Source organism: Anarhichas minor, unplaced genomic scaffold, assembly GCF_050575085.1.
Source record: "Anarhichas minor isolate MPS153535 unplaced genomic scaffold, ASM5057508v1 ptg000049l, whole genome shotgun sequence".
Lineage (NCBI taxonomy): Eukaryota > Metazoa > Chordata > Actinopteri > Perciformes > Anarhichadidae > Anarhichas > Anarhichas minor.
The window spans coordinates 369,640-391,788 of NW_027466495.1; the positions used below are offsets into that span (position 1 = coordinate 369,640).

General features: G+C 44.7%; 1 protein-coding gene across 1 annotated transcript in view; it reads right to left on the reverse strand.

Moving 5' to 3' along the window:
• Window positions 1-3,125: 3,125 nt before the first annotated feature.
• LOC142971696 (insulin receptor substrate 1-B) overlaps window positions 3,126-22,149 on the reverse strand; it is a 33,906-nt gene continuing 14,882 nt past the window's right edge. Inside the window, exon 4 of the mRNA XM_076112313.1 lies at window positions 3,126-3,584. Coding sequence (XP_075968428.1) covers window positions 3,577-3,584 — 8 coding nt within the window. The 3' untranslated portion in view covers window positions 3,126-3,576. The remainder of the gene's footprint in view (window positions 3,585-22,149) is intronic.

Sequence of the window (22,149 nt, forward strand, 5' to 3'; positions counted from 1 at the left end):
TTCTATTCATTCCTACGGTGCCTCTGTCTGGGTTGAGTTACTTGGCCATCTGTGGACGAGGATGATACAAGACCTCATGCATGTTAGCGAGAAGAGAAAAGCAAAGATTTACCAGGCCTGAAAAAAAAGAGAAAAAAAAAAGGCTTATTTAATTAAACCGAGCGCTGAGCGAGAGGTCGGTATCAAATAAGACAAGAGAGGGAGCTCGCCCGGCAAGCACCATATTGGTCGAATTACCAGTAAGACGAGTGATTAACCCCGCTGGCAACCCGCCAACCTGGAGTGCAAAAGATCTTATCATGGTGAATGTGACTAACGCAGCTAAAGAGGCTGTGCGGATAACAATCAGGCTGTTTTCCACAGTGTGACATCCGCCGCGCTCGCAAGCCTCTGCCAGCGTCTGTGTGTGTGTCAAAGACGGCGAGGGCGTGGGGGGCATGTGTCTGTGGCCTTTCATGCAGATGTTCCCACTCGCCTCAACCCGTAAATTGTAGTGTCTTCCCCTCTTCTCCCCCTTAAAATAGTAGCACTGTTGTTGTTTCTGTCTTAAACCTGCCAATCATCCACGTTACATCACTCAAAAGGAAGCCAGTCACAGAAACAAAAGAAACCACAAGCCCGTTTGTTGTTTGACTTTTTCTTTTTTTTTTCTAAAGCAACAGAAGTAAATCAACTGTCTACATCAATGGCAAATCTCACAATATTCCCACTCAGTACCATCCCTCTGAGGAACAGAGATAAAATACAATTTAAAACAGCAGCAGCACTTTCCTGCACATTATATGAACAGCTCGCTTAGCGATCATAGAGCCACTTAAACTGTTGAACCCTGTTCGTCTGAGCTCTCCCACAAGAACTTTAGACCATGATATGTGGCTGTGACCATCAACAACTTCCCCACTGGCAGTCAAAGGAAACATCTCCAGACTGCAGGCATGTTTGACAAAAACAAAAAATAAAATTCATTCGAAAGTCCATGAGATGCTCGGAGCTCAAAGTGAGCTCTAAATGGCAGGAGGATAATGTCCACTTGTCCGGACCGAAAGCCTGTTTTTGCGCTCTCTCTCTCTCTAAACTACAAGAACCCTCGAGCGTTTGGCTGAAAACTGCTGAGTTTCAATATGAGAACATCTCCAAAAGACATTAGAAATAGATCAAGATGTGTTTGCCTGCAAGTCTGCGTGAAAGTTTGGGATGTATGTGCTGAATCTGATTTGAAGTCCAATTGTTTTTTTTCCCTCCCCCCCTGCTTCTGCGTTAGTAACCGCTATTAGAGCCAATTCCGACCACAGATCCCAATCTGCTCATAATAAAGCTGCATTGTTATGCTCTCGGCCCCCCAGAGTCACGTGACCAGAGTGAGCGAGTTCATGAACTTCCCGAGAGAGGCAGACAAACACACGGGTACAATTTGGAGCTACATAGATGCACATGTATTTCTTTTTTGTTGTTGTTGTTGTTGCCTCTTCTTTCTCGACATGATTTTCTTTTTCATCCTCTGGTCAAAGGTGTAGGCAAATTCAAGATTGAAGCGTGCACAAGTCCTCACAATGACTTTTATCTCCAAGTGTCACATAAGCAGCGAGGCCAGATATGTCCCAGTCCTCCCAGTCCCCCCCCCCCCCCCCCCCCCCCCTCCCCACGCTGCAAAAAAACAACAAGGAAACACAAGAAGTTACACTTCTAAAACAAAACAAAGCAATACGTCCAGTCTTGAGAGCTGAAGGTTGCTTCTTGAGGTGCTTTTGGAGCTTAGTCTTTTTGTTGTTGTTGTGTTTTGGCACTGTGACAATTAAGTCCTTCATTACCGACAAAGAGAAACGGTCCAAATCTCCTCCGATTAGGGCCATGGGTTTCACTCAAGTGGTCTGATAGATCATTGTCACACCGAGCAAACATAAACAAGTTATTTCATGAGAACTGTATAGCCAGAAAGAGACAAAAATAGACACAAAAATAGACTTGATGATATATTCTGCTAGGACAGCCCTATTAGTACTAGCTGCTAAGACAGTGCAGAGAGACAGACAGATAAAAGGGACAGACAGGCACTTTAGTGCTGATGCATAGCGGAGATTAAAGTAGGAGCTAAGCAAAAGTCAGAAAGGAGGGAGGGAGATAGAAACAGAGTCTTAAAGAAGGATTTAAGGTCAAAGCACTTTCAATTCAACCAGTTTAAAAATGTAAAACTGTATAATCTTAAACAGTTTGGTACCTTCATGTATAAAATAGCTGAGAACAAATGAGCAGATCCATTTGTTATTCCGTACTGACAGAACTGAGATATGAAGTGACCCCTTTTTCCTGTGCTAAAAGCAGTGTGCTGACCGCTACAAAGCTAGCATTAGCAATGGCTATTGATAGGGTCTCTATCCTCCGCTGTACTGTACGTACCTAATGTTATTTAGCATCCTGAGACGAAGTGGATTAAACGAGACTCTGGAGAGTGTCTGGAGCTAATAGCACTAATGGGATACCGTGGCTCTGTGTCAGGGGTCTCAACCTGAGCTGTGGTCAACAGGATGCTGAATTTATGTCCTGGCACGATGCTAAGATGTTAATCTGACCTAGGTGGCTTAAGCTAACTAGCAAGCTACTATATCCCCCCCTGCTACAGGTTCCTCTTGTGTCAATCCTGTGTGTTCAATACTTTAGATGTATGGCTTTGTTAAAAAGTTAACAGACAGATAAAAAGACAGAATAAGAGCAGCACAGGTTTATAAACGAGCTGAATGCTAACACGGGCTATGCTAATATTTCTCACAGTAGACAGGAAGGCCAGCAGATTGGCTCGTACCGTTATCAGTATTAACGCTCGCGAAAATGCTGCATTCATGTCAGATTTATTGTCCTTTTCCAGTTTCCGACTTCACCCGAGCCGTAACTCAATGACACAGAAGTACATTTTACGGATATTAGTGTTATATCGACCGTGCACGACTCTTCAAACATCTTCAACTGATGCTCGCCAGTTGTAGACACCAGATTCATCCCTTATGACATGAACGCAGCAAAAGCTCACACCAACCCTACCCCCCCCCCCCTCTTATCTTTAAAATAGCTGCATTTTTTTTGTAACTACATCAAATCAAGCACAACCTCCCCCCCCCCCCCCAAAAGACCCTCAAAGCTTCAGTTAGTCGGGCTAATTTGAAGTTCTTTGTAAAATGGCTACAATCTGAAAATGAGGCACTTTTTGAGCCAATATATAATTCTATTAATTTCTTATCCATAAACTAAATATCCACCTTAATTATTAGAATTTTTCTCTTGAAAAAAAATAATCAAAAAACACATCTCCATTTTTTTTTTTTGTACCGTTCTCTGATTGGCTTTCACTCAAGGAATGAGAGCAGCAAATAGCTTGTTAAGAATGTCATTTGGCACACATCCCCGTTGGTTTCCACAACCAACGAGATGAAAGCGAAAGTTTTCCATCAGTCTTTCAAAGTGCTTCACGGGCGTGTCCGATCCAGCTGCTCCCTCAATGTGATTGGTCGTCACAGAAGGAACAGGCAAAGCTTTGAAGCTCTCCGAGTGGCACCAGATAGTTTCCCAAAGGACGACGCACCGACATCAGCACTCTGAAGAACCAAAAAGGAAACAGAAAGAGGAAATTGTTTGGTTAGATGCAGGTTAAACAATAACCCAGATATGAAGAAGAACTAAATATTATGCCATGTATACACAGTGTCTCTTGCTTATCAAGGTAATTATGATATCTAATGTAAGTTATCAGTGTCTGCTTATCATCCTGGGAACACAGTGACCCTCAGATTTAGAAAGGAAGAAGGCGATAAAAAGGGAACGGCGGGGAAGGAGAAAGTGAGGACACCTATTGCTGCAGGCGCAAGCGAAATCATGACAGGTTTTTCTGGCAATTTCAGCTCCTCACATCACGTCGGACATGTGAGCACACAGGTGTGCGTCGCCGGGGAAAGAAATGTCGCTACTGTGTGCCACCAGCAATGGAGTCTTTCCTGGCCTTGTTTGCACGGTTGATAGGATTAGCGGTAATGCAGACTTAATGATAATTCTGCTCCAGAGTAGAGAGAGCAGACGAATCACATGGCGTCAGGCAGCCATCTGCTCGGGTTTTTTTTGGGTTTTTTTAGCGGCCCTGTGCGCGGCGTGGTTTTGGGCCGTCCCAGGCCGAAAGTTGACAGTTGCGAGATAAACCTGGTTGACATCTAACTTTGAGACACGACCACCGACTGATTTAAGGGGTCAACATGCTTTAGAAGCATTAGCAATTTGACCCGGCCCTAAAAAACTCAACAGATGTGCTATTTTGGGAAAACGAAGTTCACGATCGTCAGTGAATCATTGTGAAATTTATTGCTCTTCAACTAAAAATAATGGTCCTAGGTTGATCAAACTACATCATATTTCCAGACATCGGCCCGACACAACAGGCTGTGCAGGAGCAGCAATTGCTCCTTTTATGCTGTGCTGTGTGTCATGGAGGACAACTGACCGCCTCACGATGACCTTTCATCAACACCAGCGTGTCAAGAGTTTGCGCAGGGTGCCACGTCTCTTGGCCCCGAGTCACGGCAGGGGGATTTATGATTCTGTGTTGCTACGACCCAAACCGACCAATCAGAATACAGAATTAAATCATGCAGAATAAACCGGCTGACCCGAAATTGAGCAAAGTCTGACACTGATACCACACAGTGCGACACACATTTTGTTACACATATTTTACCCGGCGTGACATGCAATTATCCTGCAAGATAGGTGGCCACTGATAATGCTTATTGCTATTAATGTTGCTGTTCTGGTTAGGGTGTGTAATGACTATTGCATGCAGTGTAATTGCTTCGTCACGCCTGTTAAGTGTTGTTTTAATAAAGGAAGCGGGGAAAAATGCAAAATAGCGGAGTTCACCTCGAGTTTGCAGGATCATGACTCTGGCTATAAAGATTAGTCGATGCACTTCAAACTGGGTTACTCTGTCAGATGTGATGACTCACACCAAAGGCACTCAGGCTGCCTTCAGCCAAAATAACAAACGCACGGAGCTTGTAGAGAGAACAAGTTGAGAGAGTTCCCTGTTTGTCTCTTGCCCTAAAATTTCCCAGCAGCGCTTGACTCTTTAATTGCATGAGGGTACTCTATATTTATGCCCCTCCCTCTCTCTCCCTCCCCGTCTCCCTGTCTCCCTATCGAGTTGGTCCTCTTCCTGGTGCAGTGAGCTATATTTAGCCCCCCCCCCCCCCGGCACAGACGGTGCCCGCCAGCCGGCCAAGCCATGACGGCCCAAAACCGGAGCGGAGCCGCTCGCTCGCTTGCTCGAAAAAAAACAAAAAAACAGCGACACAAACAATCAAGCCAGCCAACCAGAGGGACCAGAGGAGACAACCAGGACATGCACCGGTGCACTGCCATGGACACACACAGAGACACTATAATTATGTGGATGACATTCACTTAATGATGACCTTTCACCAAACACAGACACGGGAAATTATACAGGGAAACAACCCTCCGATGCCTCATCCTAATGCACATGCGCCCTCTTATATACGCAAACTTGCAAATGTTTCCGCTCTAATCAAATAGTGCCTTCTCATTTTCCCTTTGCTTCCCCTTCTACAGGTCTGACCCTCCCATGGTGGTCTGTCTATCGATCTCCTTCATTTCCTTGCACCGTTTCTCCATCCGCGGGGCGAATCGATGCAATAATGACCGTGGTGAGGATCGTGCGAGAGTGTGTGTGTGTGTGCTCCTCTTCCCCCCTTTTCTCTGCCAGACTGTTTAAATCAAGACTTTAGACAAGGCGATCTGCCTCCGCAGTATGTGTCTCGCCAATAAATGTTCTCCAGCCGCCTGTGTGTGTATGTGTGTGTGTGTAATTAGGAGAGTCTGGGTCTATGCGATGTCTCAATCGAGGGCAGTCTAACATTGAAAGCGACCCTATTCTCTGGTCGTAAATCGAGTGTCGGTCTGTCATTTTCCTGCCGCCCCGCCTCCCACAAGACACGGAGCCGGTCTAAGCAACGTGATGCGGGTCACTGAGTCCACTCAGTCAGTGTGAGTTCAATCGCATTTTATTTCAGAAGGAGAGAGCTATACCAGAGTTATTAGACTGGACATCCCCACTGTGTTTATCACTTTATCTCCTCTTTTTGCATCAATCTGCGCTTTGCATTCAGGCACAAAAAATGCTGCACTGATTATAAAGCCTCCTGAGGCCCATTCGTGGTTTGTGACATTGACCTGACTGTAACTGACATTTTTTCACTATTTTCAGAGATGTTATAGACAAAATGATGGAAAATAATCCGCAATGAAAACGATGTATGAATCCGCAGCCTCGTCCGCATAAAAACAAAAAGCAAGCTGCAACCTCTTTAGAGTCTGCAGGGAATGAGTGTTTGATACTCAAGACGACAGACTTTGGGGGGGGGGGGGGGGGGGTGCAAGCTTTCACATTTACTCCTTTTCACTGTCAAATACGCCGATTCAGAAAGAATACATTCAACCAGTTTGATGGATTTCCACTGATGCCAGGACAGATCTGAAGACAGCTGTTGAAAAAAATGTAATTCAGGGCCATCCCACATTAAGAACGCATGTTTTGTAGTTTCAATAATCTGTGACAAATTTGCAAAGATCAGACACGTCTTTCCAGAGAAACAGGAAGCCCTTTTTGGGGTTCTTTTCGCAGAAGCACAGTTTGTTTGGAATAAATACAAGAAGAGCTGGCCGGTGAGTGAGCATCGATTATCAGGTGAACGCATTAACAGAAAATCAAAAGGGAGGAGGCGTCGCCGCGCTGCCCACCATGATGGACTGATAAGTGGTTTCTGGGAAGCGTGGGGGACATTGGTATGGCAACGGCAGAGCATTCACATGCTGCAGGCTAGTAGCTCCCATTAATTCTGATACATTTGTGCTTTAATTTGATGTCCTCTCCTCTTTATTACCGGAGCATACGAGAGAATACACTCAACAACATCGGAGAACGCAAACGGGAGGTCGGCGGCTCCATCATTGTGCTCGAACACAGTCAAAGTCGATGGACAGTGTCGGATTATTAACCTTAAAATGTCGGCCATATTGCCCAGAGAATAGTTTCATTGCTTCCGGTTGCATTCCTCCTGGTGCAGGACTGCACTTCTGCTTTTTGTTTTGTCGTGTTTTTACTGTGCAACCCATGTTGCATATTGACAATACATTGTTCTCGAATCCTTGAACATGCTCGCTTTGATAACGTTATCCTTGATAGAAAACATATGGCGACAACAATCCCTCAATACCGCCAACGAATTGTCCGACAGGAAGCTTTTCATTGTTTCAAATGCCCCCATTATGAGAACCGTGAACGCAGCACATCTCCCCTTTACGCCGAGCTGTTCACACACATTGCACTGTGCAGTCGGCAGCGGAGGGCAGGTAGTGCGGCGTTTTGAAAGACGAGTGCTGTGTGTGCTTATCGCACGTTCACACACACACACACACACACGCACACACATGCAGTCCCACCTTAAACGCTGCTGCTGTCAATCACACTCGCAGCAGCTACAACTGCAACTTGAGTGTGTAACATATTTGCACATGTGTGCACGGGCGTATGGTTGCAAAGGTTGCGTGGTGGAGATGATGACACGGTGTTATGAAATCTTTAAGAAAGAGGTGGAGAAAGTCAGCGAGTCAGACGAGGCCAAAAGCAATTTTTTACATGACACATTAATCGCTTTAACTTGTTAAATGTTGTAATTTCTGTCTGCGTTTTGTCCGACTCTTTGACACGATTGTATAATAATTCAAGTGAGGAAAAAGAAGAAAAAAAAAAAGAGGCAAGAGGCTGCAGGCTAGTTTCATTATGCAGAGACACAGTGGGTGAGACTGTGAGTGGGTGTGTTATGGCACACAGAGGAGCTGGAATGTGTGGGGACAGGAAGAGACAGACAGAGACAGAGCAGTAGTGCTGAGTGGGGCGGGGGGGAAAGAGCACATACGTGGGAGAACCACGTTCAGCGCCCACGTGCAGCCTCACGCCCGAGTATTTTTAGAACACCCGCGGACAAAATTCGGAACGTGAAGTTTGCATTCGTGATTTGGGCGAAGCATGTCGGCCTTCACATACCTGACCGTCGGCGGCCACAAGAGTGGAGAGTGCGCTGAACCTTACATTGGCCCCTGTGTGTGTGTGTGTGTGTGTGTGTGTGCGCGCAACTGGAAGCTTTAGAAAATGTTACCAATCGAGTAGTGGGGGTTTACAGAGCGCAACTGAGCAAAATGTAACCCTCCATGCTGTCTGCAGGTACAACACCATTTATTAGGGCTGAAACGATTAGTCAGTTGTCAGAAAATTAAATCAAATACACCAAATATTCAGTTTTATATCATTGTAAATTATATATATATATATATCGTCAATTAATAACAAAAAAAATCATATTATTTGAAAGTAGTCACTCCATTTTTGTCTGTACAGCAACAATTAATTTAGCAAAACACAGAAACTGTGTCACCTGCAATCAGGTTTACTGAAACAAAAGTTGCAGCATATTAACCTAAATATACCTCGGAGAGGAGAGCAACTGGGTTTAAAGTGGCAATAAAAACATTAAATGTCCATTCCATTTCTGCAAACGACTCAAAAGTGTGTGTCTTGTAGGCTAAACATTTTCTACTGTAGGTCCAAAAGTCAAACAAGCACCTTGAGGTTGAAAAGATGAATTGAGATTGGAGGCGAACTACTTTAAAACACATTGTGAACTGTGTAAAAGTTGAGCCTCGCTTGAGAGGAGACTTCCTTCAGTGGTTGTAAATACGGTGGTTGTAAATCCCTGGACAGGACACACGGAGCTAAAGCCGAGAGGACGAACGTGTTTTAGGGAATGTTATCTCATTCAGTCTCTGTCTCTGTCACATACACGCATTTTCATTGTTTGCTGACTCAGACCACCGATTTCTCTTTGTCTCCGTGTGTGGTGTCGCTCCACCAGTTCTGCTACTTTCTCCCCCATGTGGATAGCTCTCCTGAACACACACACACACACACACACACACACACACACACACACACACACACACACACACACACACACACACACACACACACACACACACACACACACACACACACACACACACACACACACACACACACACACACACGCGTAGGCGGCGTCTTGAGTGAAGTGATATATGGAGTAATAGCATAAGCAGGTGGGGTTGTCAGTTCTGAGTAAGGCTTTTTCCAGAGTGCCAGCTCGCTCTCTGACGTGGACGGACAAACGAACTGAAACACAAGAAGCTGTTGCACCATCTTTAAGAAAGGCAGCTGAGCGACGGAGCTGCTGTTGAGACATTTGTTTCTCGTCTTGCTTCACCGGGTGCATAATTCAAATAACAGTCAGCAGGATAATTCCTTTGTTTGGGGAGCTTAGACTTTTAAAAAAAAAAAAGTCTTCGGTGAAGTAGCACATGGTTTCAATCCTGGAACAATCCTGACAAACGAAACGTCAACACCTTCAAATACGCCCTTGTTAAAGTAACAAAGTTGTCTTATGTTTTAAAGTGTTAATCCTTAAGATATATATATACTCTGGGTACCATTCAGTCAACGTTTCTTCTGCCATACAATGAATGTATTTACGTTGTGTAATCAACTCGCTATACAGCAACTTTCATTGTTGGTGGCGGAGTCCGCCATTCACTGTTTACTGTTCACTCTCCTACAGCAATCTAACAGAAACACATTGCTATCCAAGGCAATATTATATAATACTACTAATAACTAATGGTCAGCTGTCAGTTACAATGTGAAATCATTCAATATGATCACAGAATTATCACACAATGAAATTTTATTTCTTTATTCTATTCGTAAATCAATATTAAACATAAATGTCACCATTTGACGTATTGTACGAGAGTTAGCTCGAAGCTAAGTTTCACTTCCTATTATCGCTATTGGTTTCCTCCAAACAACATTACATCCCACGATGTTTAATAATGCATCCCTTATGGCCCCGCTGTCGTTTGAGGGCCATTACTGATTCAAAACTCCACAAACTCCGAACAAAAGCAGATGACGGTCACATCTGCTCCGTGCTTGTAGCGGCTCTCATCAGAGTCTTTCAAAAGATCAATTAGAAGCTTCCTTCTTCTGCTAAGACACTGTAAATAATAAATGTGGTCCTCACTTACCTACTAAACCAAAATTCACCCTCTGCTTTGCAGCATCAGAGGGGGGGGGGGGCTGACGGTGTGGAATCTAGTTTGCATTTGGAAATCTTCTCCCGTGTGTTTACAAACTGATGCCAATCTGTGTTTCACAGTGCCTCTGTGTGTGTGTGTGTCCTCATGCCAGCTTCTGGCCTGTGCTCCAGTCTGATGATGAATTGTGTAATTATTAATATAGACATCTCTGCCCCTTCATACCGCAACTGCACACACACACACACACACACACACACATGCATCACAGAACCTTCCCCGTTCGTATTAAGCTGCTGCATGTAGCTATTTGATGGGCAGAAATTGGGACTGTGATTGTATGCGCGTGCTAACGCTGTATATATATATATATATATATATATATATATCTGACTGCTATGAGTGTAGGTGTGGATGGGTGTCTGTATGTGTGAGCGTCAGCCAGCGTGTGGCTGACTGGTTGGACAGCCAGACTGGGCCAACACGCACCGCAAATATTTATCTACGGACCTTCTGGAGGCTCCGCTGGAGACGCTTCTCACTCTCACTTCATCTCCACAGGAGGAAAAAAAAAAAACATTTATTAAGAGTCCTCTCCTTCTAGTCTTCATCTCCATCCTGTTTTTAGCCTCCTCTTCTTCATTTACTACATTTAGTTTGCCTTAAACTTGTTAATACAGGACTTTTTTGAACCAGTGACACATTTTCTGTCCTTGTTTTTCCCTCTTTACTCCGGCACACTAGAGTGAAAACACTACGAGGGTAAAATAATGATCGTCACCACCAGCATGGTTTGCAAAATGTTCCACCGCGATGTTAAGTGCATGTGATTTGGAGCAAATAGGCTCCTTTGAGGACTGCTCTGCATGTGTGGTTGGTGTTCTGACAGAATGAAGACGGGTGGAAACGAGTAAACATAAAAAAAAAAAAAAAAAGAAGAGCAGTTAATGGAGACATGGATGGAGTGTCACCACGTCACGTAGACGAGCAGCATGATGACGCAGGGCCGATCACTCGCTGTGTGTGTGTTGTTTATGGACAGGAGGTGATTCATATTCAGATTCTGCTGGACTCCTAAAAAGCCCTCATCATCATCATCATCAGCTCAAAGCGGACGCCAACACCGATGACACACACAAACCCGCTCAACTAGTCCCATACAGCTGGGGAACACGTGCAAGCGAAGACTCGTGTTTCCTTCAGCTCCTCTGGATCACAACCGGCCATGAATACAAACAATTTCATTAATGCCAAATGAAATTCAGCCGGGACGTGAACAGTAAACACATTGCGCAGACGCCACCCCTCCCGAAACCTCTTCAGCGTGTTATTTCCTACTTGTTTGTTCTTGACCGCGTATGACTAATAAGTAGGCAGGAGAGTCGGCCGCATTTTTTCATTTCCTCTCCTCCGCTGATTCGGGGCTTTTAATGCTCTGGTTAAGCGCTGTGACGTCCGCAGCGGGGAGAAGAACATCATGTTAACGGTGCTGTGGAGAGGTGCATTGTGGGGGCTGTAATTGACAAGACAGCATCTCTGAAATCTACAGACAACAGAAACAGAACATCAAGTTTCCGTGAAGCATAAAAAAAAAAAAAAAAAGGACACAAACATCAAAATAAGCACGATGTGTCCATGAACACCACTTAAAAACACACAGCCAGTCGTCACTGCAGGCAAACACAAACACACACACACGGACTTGTAAACCCGTCGACGACGCTCATGTGTGGAGGAATATAAACTGACGCGGTGCCAGTCTGTGTCGGGCGGGTGTGGTTTCCCCATCGTTTCCATTTTGGCACATGAGCGGCGAGAAAAATAAATCCTGGCACACATGATGACATCACGTAAGAGCGTGGCACGGCTGCTGAATCCAAATACATTTTTTTGTTGCCTTCTGAAAGTATAATGACAACAATACACCCAGAGACAACGGGGTTAATTCATATGTTATTTGTCTTGTACATTCGTACTACAACTCGTCCTCCACAAGCCGGGTCTGTAATAAAAGTGATGCCGGGCCTCAAAACTCAAATTAACTGTTGACTACGTGTGCTACTGGTTCTGCAATACAAGCTAGAGACGTGTCTCCTAGTGCAATAAATCAATTGACTCCCAAGAAAAAACCCTTTCCAGTCAGAGAACCCATGTGCCGACGTGTAACCGACTCCACACAATGCGCTCAATTCAATAAGGAAAGCCCCGCAAAGCACAGGAAGCCGTTAGTTCTGCCACTGAGGCCCGGCGAAGGGGCGCTGACGCCGAGGTGACGTAGAGGTGAGGCAGCACTCTAAAGGTTAACGACCGTTCTCCGGCCAATAATGGCAGCAGTGAGCAAACATCGCAGGCTCCTTCATTCGATCTGCACCGATGAGTCCCATACGGCGCGCCGAGGGGCTGTTTGTTCTCTCTCTCAATCACCACGCGGAAGATTTCAGTGATCGTGACTGTGGAAGGTGTTCTCGGGTGATGCGTTTGCATGTAGATGGTCCAGAGGAAGTGTGCGTGACGGGGAAGAGTTTGGGGGGGTTGAATCTAAAACTCTCTTGTCCACGTGTCCGGATTGGAAAATGCTCTGTCGTGAAATTAAATATTTGACACTTTGTCAATTTGGCTTCCTGATCCAACAGAGCTGCAGAGAACGCGGACCCTGGTCGATGCGTCACGGTTAGGTAACTGAAATGTAGGCCGTGTGTGTTTAGTCTACAGTTTCCCTCCAGGAGTTGAGCAATCCATATGTCAAAAGATGGCCCCATAGAAGGGTAGAAACACCCAATTTATAAACTCAACTTCCACTTTGCAGAAAGTCCTCAGAGTCCCGTGCTGCAAGATCTGTTGGCTGAAGCTAGGAAAAATGTTTTTACGTCATACTTCACACTTATAATTGCCTTTATAAACTCAAAACCTTTGATTTGTTGGACCTTCAACCATCATGACTAGTAATTATGAACATCTGCACGCGAACTAAGCTGTTTAAAAATCGGGTGTGATTGGTCCGCATTCTTATTGGTTTTAATACCATTTCATTTCCTCTTTTCCTCAAAGTCTACGAGGCTGAAGAGTTGATTTTGCGAGACGCGACCTACAACTGTCACTTGCTAATTTAATCCCCTGCAGCTCATTAAAATGATAATATCTGGTTGGTGTTCTGTCTGCAAGCTGCATTAGTTACACTCGAGGGAAACTTGAAGCAGTAAACAGATGTGAAAGAGGAAATAGTACATACCAGAAGTACATACTACAGTATTTCGTAGGGAAGATGTGAAACTTGACATGTCGGCTGTTACGGTCTTTCGTTATTTCATTGCCTCGTCCCAAAAAGCCACAGTCGTCTGGTCTAAAATGTCTTAATCGGGCACAATTCAAGCAATCTAGTAAGATCAGGCCTTCACAGCCAAAGCCCTTGTGGGGAATAAAAAAAGAGATTTGATGGCCGCTCCTCTGAGAATAACTTGACCTCTCCACAGGAGTCTTAACTGGATTCTCACCCTGCTTGTAAACCGTCAGCACTTCGGCTGACCCAGAGATCAACTCTGACCTCCCGTCATCCCCTGAAGCTCCTCCACCTGAACCGCCCGGCCTCCGCACAGCTCAAGACGTACACAGTGACTGAAACCACATGCGGCCACATAAACAAACAAGAGAAAAGGAACACACACACACACACACACACACACACACACGGCCTCCATGTGAGAAGTGGCTCGTTAGTGGACGGTAATCAGCTTAGTGCTCTCCTACGCCCACCGGCGCTAAGCTCTTTACAGACAAACCCAGTTAGAGAAGGAGCAGCTGAGCGATGCCATGGCCCCGAATCCAATGAAACGCACACAGTCTGACGCACACAGATTATGGTGGAGACGTGGGGGAGAAACGCGGTGGCGGTGTCAAGACAATCACCTGAGACAGAGCAGAGACGTGTGTGTGTGTGTGTGTGTGTGTGTGCCTAAACTAAATTTATAGGGGCGACAGATGTTGAGGAAGAAAAGAGGCCGGGAAACAAACACGGAGTGAGAAGAACGAGAAAAAAACTCAAATAAAGCAAAAAGAGAAACTTGAATGTTTTCCAGGCAGAGTGTGTGAGGAAGGAGGAGGAGAAGGAGGAGGGGAAAGAAGCGGACAAATAAGAAGGAGTGTGTGTGAAAAACTCCCTCCTCCTCCTCTGTGGCCTCAGTAACCCCGGTAGGTTGGTGGGTGGCTGCTCAGTTCTTTTAGGCAGCGCTCGGCGCTCTCCAAGCCCGGCATACATCCCATACCACAGCGCACAATCAGCGCTCTGTAGCCAGGATCACGCTCATACAGGGAGATGGCACGCTGCCAAGCTAACACACACACACACACGCACACACACACACACACACACACACACACACACACACACACACACACACAGATGATAACAGTACGTACAGTAAAGGGAGTTCATGTCAATGGAACCTGTTGCTCCAACACTTTGGTCCAGACTGAAACATCTCGGCAAGAAATTCGTTGGGCGTACTTTCCAAAAAGGTCAACCTGTTCTCTGAGAGCTACTTCAAAGTGACACAAATGCACCGACACAATAACAAGCTGACAAGGCAATAAATCAATCATTCAGACTCTGACAAGTACACGGAATATTAATGATACGATGCAGTAATGAGAGCTGCATTCAGGCTTTATCGGGGGCCTCATCTTAACTCCGATGGTGACGCAACAGACTAAAAAAAACCAAACAGGGGCTGGCATTTCTAAATGCAGACATGCCCTGTAAGTTATCTCTCGGTCCACAGCGACCCTGTAAGAGGTTCATTCATTCCTTCATTCATTCATTCATTCATTCATTCAAACAGAAAACCCCTTGTACACAAACCCGGCTCACACGCCCAGCTGAAAGCACCTTCATTTGTGGAACGTGATTATGAGAGGAAAAGAAAAGGTCTGGTGTGAAAGTAACAAAAAAGAGAGAATAAAAGGTTTGCAGAGAGAGAGAGAGAGAGAGAGAGAGAGAGAGAGAGAGAGAGAGAAAAGACAGGAAGAGGAGAAAGAGATGTTTGGAGAGCGGAGGAGAGAGGCATGACGGGGCAGAGAGGTTTTGTTCAAAACAGTATTGACAAAAGGGACAATGTGTGTGTGTGTGTGAGCATGTGTGTGTGTGTGTAGCTGTAGTCATGGAAGGCCAGACTCAGGTCGGTGAAGGTCATTTTCACCATTAGGTCATTAGTTGAGCTTTTGGCTGACCTCTGCTTCCTGAAAGGTGATTGGCTCGGATGATCTGTCTCAGCTTTTCTTATTTAGAGCAGTGTGTGTCAATTCAGAGCTCTTTAGTTAAAAAGTGATTTATGTGCATGAAAACACACGCGCATACATAACACACACACACACACACACACACACACACACACACAAAAACACATTCAGTCTGTCCGGCGGCGCCTCTTTGCCTGACCAAGCTGCCAATACAGTTCATTCTCCTGACGCCGTGTGTGTGTGTGTGTGTGTGTGTGTGTGTGTGTGCACGCCAAATGCATGTAAATAAGGCACTAGTCAGTCAAAACATGACTAGAGTACTGAGCCATTAGCCGCGGTTTTACTACATAATTACCATTCGCTCAGTCGGGCAGCTCACCAGAAAAAAACACACACACACACACACACACACACCATGATGGAGCTCCTGTTGAGAAGCCCTTGAGCAAGGTGCTTAAACCCTTAATAGGCTCAAGGGTAAGTGAAGGATTTATTGGTGAAAAAGAGCCATTAATCTACAAACAAATGAACCAAAAAAACAGCCAAAACGACTCCAATTAAGACGTTTTATTCATTTTATCCACAGCTTGCAGGAATTTAGAATAAAGACAAGAATGCTGATACATTTTGTCACGTGCTAGTTAATCTTCTTACGCGTGTCTGACTCGTCAGATATTTGTGAGAGGATGTTATTCCCCCATAAGCAGCTCAAATGTCTTCACAAAAACATTTTATTACACTTCGCCTGCAGAAAATGTCCACAAATACATAAAATCTTTAAGCAAAAACGCCAAACATTTCCTTGTTTTTTTTCAGATTGTATATTTGGGTTTAGAAAAACAACAAGCGATCTGAAGACGACGTCTTTACAGACCCAACAACTAGTCGGAATAATCAGCAGATTAACCTCTTGAGCCTTTCAACACTTATATCTGGGCTGGACTCAAAGAGCATCTGTTATCTTTAGCCTTGTGATGGCCAGTTTCTCGTTTATCAGTTCCTGAACGCCTCACCGTCAAATACCTGGTTGTGTCCATCTGTGTTTGAGTTGCAACATGGTAAGTGATAAAACATTGATAGATAAGGTAAGTGTGTGTGTGTGTACGTGAGTTCGTAAGCGATACTGTGGAGTCGAGCATGGTGTCTGTTACATTATCGGAAACAAGATCCGATCGCCGTTGGCTGTGTGGAATTACTGGAATTACACACACACACACACACACACACACACACACACACACACACACACACACACACACACACACACACACACACACACACACACACACACACACACACACACACACACACACACACACACACACACACACACACACACCTTGTCTAATCAGTTGATCTGTACCTCTTCAGACTTCATGTGATGAGCTGAAGAATGAAGCCACACACGTCAGCCGCTGTCGCCTTGACCTCGTGAACACGTTGTCAACGTCAACTATCAGCAAGAACACACCGAGCAGTGTGTGTGTGTGTGTGTGTGTGTGTGTGTGTGAAAAGAAATGTCCTGTTGGGAGATGGGCACTGCAGCCTGGTCAAGGTCTTGGGAAGATGAGCGGCTAAAAAACAAAACCAGGCGGGTGATAACACCGCCATTACTAAGGCTGCTTCTGTTTGACTTAACGGCTTTGTGTTGACTTATTTCAACGTATTCTCTTTTGTTTGGTTTGGTGGACGGATACCGTCGCTATGGAGAGGAAGCCCGTCTGAGCTCCGTCTTGTTGTTGCTGCTGTGAACAAAACACGGCGCCATAGCGGCTGGATTCAGCCCAAAACTCCCCCGAAATACAAAAGTGAGCTGATTTAAGCTGATTCATGCTTTAAAGGATTTTCTGCACAAATGTGAACTTTAGTTGCGATTCAATGGAGAGAGTTTAATGCCCGGTACAGGCTGTGGAAGTGCTCTGACTGCGCTTTTTCTTATACCGCCTTCATTTAAATAAATAAGTCCCTACATCATTCTCATCCCCACAACCTCAAATGTACCTCACCTCCTCCCTTCGCTCCCCCCCCCAATGAGTCATCCCTTCGCTCCATAAAAAGCGATGAAAAGCATTCTCATCCATCATCTGTGCTTTCCGGCTTCAAAGTTTTGAGTGTCAACAGGGCTTCATGAAAAGGCCCTTTGATGTCTGCAATGAGGCAAATAGTTATAGTATGGCCACAAATATATGCATCAGGGCCGGTAAATATTACGCAAGCTGCAGAGAGATGAAACATTATTTACAACCAAATATGGGAAACGGCGAGTTTAGTTTCAATGCGGTTCAACAAGTGCGCAAGACTGCATGATCGATCACACACACACACACACACACACACACACACACACACACACACACACACACACACACACACACACACACACACACACACACACACACACACACACACACACACACACACACACACACACACACACACACACACACACACACACACACACACACACACACAAGGGCAAGTCCCAACAAAGCCAGTTACCACTCTTCCTCGAAATGACACCATTGTTCCCACTACATGTAATCGTCTGGATTTCCCCGAAGAACAGAGAAGTCTACCGGAGTGAACGACCGTAATACTATAAATATAACACCGGTCCTTCTTAAAATATGCAGTGTCCGTCAGGAAACGGATATTTCCCCGAAGACGAAGTCTGATCGATTTTTTTGTGTTACAGGTCGAGGTTGTGTCATCCATCACTGAACGGACTGAATGTAAAGTGATAGTTTGCGCGGGCCGTGTTCAGACCGCATGAATCAACGCAACCTTTTCATTCGCTTTAATGATGTGCAGGGTGCTGATACAGAGGGCTCCGGGGAAATCAGAACACGGGCAAAAGCGTGCAAGTGCACATTCCAGGGAGATGACTTTATAACCGGAGAGCTGCTCTTTATCTGGCGAATGAACGCCATCGTAATAGACTGTTAACATAGTACATAAACCAGTCATCCTCGAGCTTAACTTACTGTTTCACTCGCACCTGAAGTAACATGCCCACGCCGATGCAGCCGCTTGCACTACAAGTCAAGAACAGCAACAGTCGTGGCAAGCGGACGCATGTTTTTTGTGCAAACCTGATGATGGAGTTCAACGGTCTGTTCAGTTTCCTGACGTGCAGCGAGTTCGTTCTCAAGTAAAGTCAGAGGAGATGCTTCTGTGTACTTTATAGGCTTGCAATAACCTTTTTTTTCTCACTAAAATCCATCTGTTGCATGCAAATGAAACCTAAATAAAACAGAAACATTTGGACCTGTTTACAGCACCTATTATATATCAAGCGCATGTCAGCAAAACTCTCCAGCGGATCTCCATCATTGCGCCAGATGTGGCTGCAAAGAGATTTGTGGTGCTATTAGCGAGCTCATACGGGTTAGCAAAAGAGCTGATGGCAGAGTAAAGAGTGAAACCAGTGAGGAAACCGGGGTTTTTTCTACAGTTAAGAGCTCCATGTGCTGTCCCGTAGCCCGATCAACCGTCACAAATCTGTGTGTGTGTATATGTGTGTGTGTGTGTGTCAGCGTTCAACTCAGATTACTCCTCCAGTCCTCGGTTTCGCCTAATTGCACAGAGGCGAGGGCCGGTTAATGAGTCGATGCTGCCTCCGCGATGCACGCAGATGACCTCATCACACGGTCTGTGCTTGAAGTGAGAGAGGAAAGAAAACACGTCTCAGCCTTCGAGTCCTCGAATAAAAGCGTGTGTTTATGTGTGTTTATGTGTGTGTGTGGTGATGACGGACACACAGCCTTCAACACTCCCTAAAAAACCCAAACAGAGGAGAGCTGTTGCTATGTGCGGTGTGAGTTCGGTGACTCCCTGAACAGACCACCCAAACAAAGCAAACCGGACTGCAGAACAACTACACGACCTTCACTTTAACAGAAACAAACTATGCCCAACAACAACAAAAAGAGACCGTCCTCCATTTTGTGTTATTTTCCAAAAAAAAGGAACCTATCAAAATGTGAGGGGAAAATATGAAATGAACACAGAAATATGGCTTTTGTTTACTCAAACTGGCACGAAATGGATCCAGACTTCTCTGCTGTCCTCGTGGAAACACGCAGGTTGTCCTGCATCTCCCCCTGTGGGCAACGCTGTAATTAGGATAATGAAGGAAAGTTGCAATGCGGAGAAATTTGAGCTAAATTTCCATCTTAATATGGATTATGTAATCATAAGAACCTCCCATATTGTCCTGTTTTTCATACCCATACAGTTGATTACACAGCAGCCGAGTACAAGAGTCTGGGAGGCTAATAACTAGTTGAAATATGATATTATGAAGTTGCTTTTATCTAAATGCATTGCTGTTGGTCTGCCTTGATCTCAAAAGGGATCACGCTTGATAAATAAACGCTGAATTGGAGAAAATGCAGGGTGTTTTTTTGTCCTCCGCAATTTCCCTCCCGCTGCTCCACATCTGTGTGCGTTTACACTCTGAATGCAAGCAGAGCTGAGTGTCGCCGCGCTGACGGACTCACTCTAGCGGATTCCCACACAAAGCAGGTTAAAACGACAGACGCGCACACACACACACACACACACACACACACACACACACACACACACACACACACACACTCTGCCCTGAGCCGACCACGTGGTCGGGTTTTACATAATACCACTAGAGTTGTTAGTCTAACCTAGTGTTGTCCTAGAGTACACACCCAACAATATAAGGCTGTCAGCTGCATAAAGAAAACTGTGAGGGGGGGGGGGGGGGGCAGGGTTGTAGAGGAGTGAATGTGTGTGTGTATTTAGTTACAACATGTACTCAGTATACACATATATATATATATATATATATGTTAAAAAGGCAAGTTGGCTTCTTTACAACTGGTCGGATCGTCCGACTGCTTCTTTTCCTGTTGATAATTACTTTAGTTGAGTACAACGTTACTGCCAAAGTGATACTAAGACCCAGTCGTAATAAACCTGACTTATCCTTCGCTCTCTCTCAGACAGACAGACGGGCTGATTGGGAGAGAATTACACGCCACTTCTAATGTCTACGGTGGACAGGACTTGGTTGCTGAAAGGACTTGGCTGTGTGTGAGTTCCACGTCGCTCCACTGACTGACTTTAAGTATGTTTACCTCTTCCTGGCACACGTGACCCGGGACATGGAGGAGGTAGCAACCAGCTGCCAACCAGGCCAATAAAAGCACATGTTGCTGGGAGGGTCAACGTCGGTATGGATTTATTTCTGTGGTGTTAAAGTTCTATTTCAGTTGTTGTTTTGGTGTTTTGGGGAGTTCTTGTATTTTTTATATATACATACATATTTTGATAGGGGTTTGTAATTGTAATATTATCAACTGATATATTTTCCAGTATTTTTTAATCACTATACAGTTTTTTTTCATCTGTTTACTTTATCTTTAACCAGCTTCTTAAATGAATTATTCACATCTAAACACAAACCACTATGTGTATATAGAATATACACTGTGATAGAAGATTTGATTCATATCGCCTAACGAATTAACAATTTGTGCAGCATCTTGATCTTAGTTATTAAAACCGATGCACACTGTAGATACTGATGCACTTGGTCAGTTACGCATGACTTTCTCCAATTAGACAACAGTAAACAAATGCAAACAGCCTCACTTCTGTGAACAACAACAACGTTTCCAGATGGATCGAGGCAAAATTTGACACAATAAATATTCATGGCTCTCCCCATTAGACGCTCCTTCCTCGACGTAGTGTGTCCCATGGCGTGGAAGGAGTTTTAAAAGAGCTACAGGTTATTTTGAAGATGGCACACACATCCTCCTCCAGATGGTAAAGAAATAGAGTTCAAGGATAGCTGGGAGCATGGATAATACACTCTTCCTTTTTTTTTTTTTTTTTCTCTGGAGGAGTTCGTGGGAGTGGTGGCGGATTTAATCCAATTAACATTTTGTCCCGAAAAATCCTTTCCACTTCATGAACTGATGTTTTGCTCCGTTCTGCGCAAGGTCAGGACGGCACACATTAGGAGGGAAACACCTACACCAGCTAAGTGAAAAACCCACACGTTGGCTGAGCTTCAATAAAAAGCAGACACATGAACACAGTCGCTTACATTTTTCTACACAAAGGCTCAAAGTATTAGCCGCAGGGCAACAAAGCCCACACGCACGTCACATTTGTTGCATTTATTTAGATTTTCTTAAATATGTAATTTAGAGAGAAATGGATCACGCTGCTTTTCCTCATTATCTAAATCATGTGAGGTTATTTTTGCACATTACATAACCGGTGTCAAATAGGATTGTCTTTGGCACATGTCCCACTACTGATGTTCAAATGTAGCCTTTGGCCCTCTGTGCCTAAAGTATGCAGACCTAAGACGTGCACTCTTTTTCTCTACGAGCTGTCCTGTTGTAATTACAGCACAGAGAATCCATGCAGACAAGATAATTAATTGTTTCTAAACTGTATTTAGTTTGGAGTATAACGAATAGATGGGTCACCGTGTACCCTCTCTGCATTTTTGCTTTTTGTTGTCGTCCGTCTCTTTCTCCGGTTGCAAAAGGAAAACGTCTCAGCGCGACACTAAACATCTATTTTAAAGCGTCTCTGCAAGCGTTTAAAAGGACGGAGTGAAACACAATGTGAAAAGAAAAGGAGGACGAAAAGGCGTTTTGGTGGAAAATGTTTAACAACAGTATGTGTAGTGAACAGAAGGGAGGGAAGGAATTTCAAAAATCTGTCAAGACTGGATGT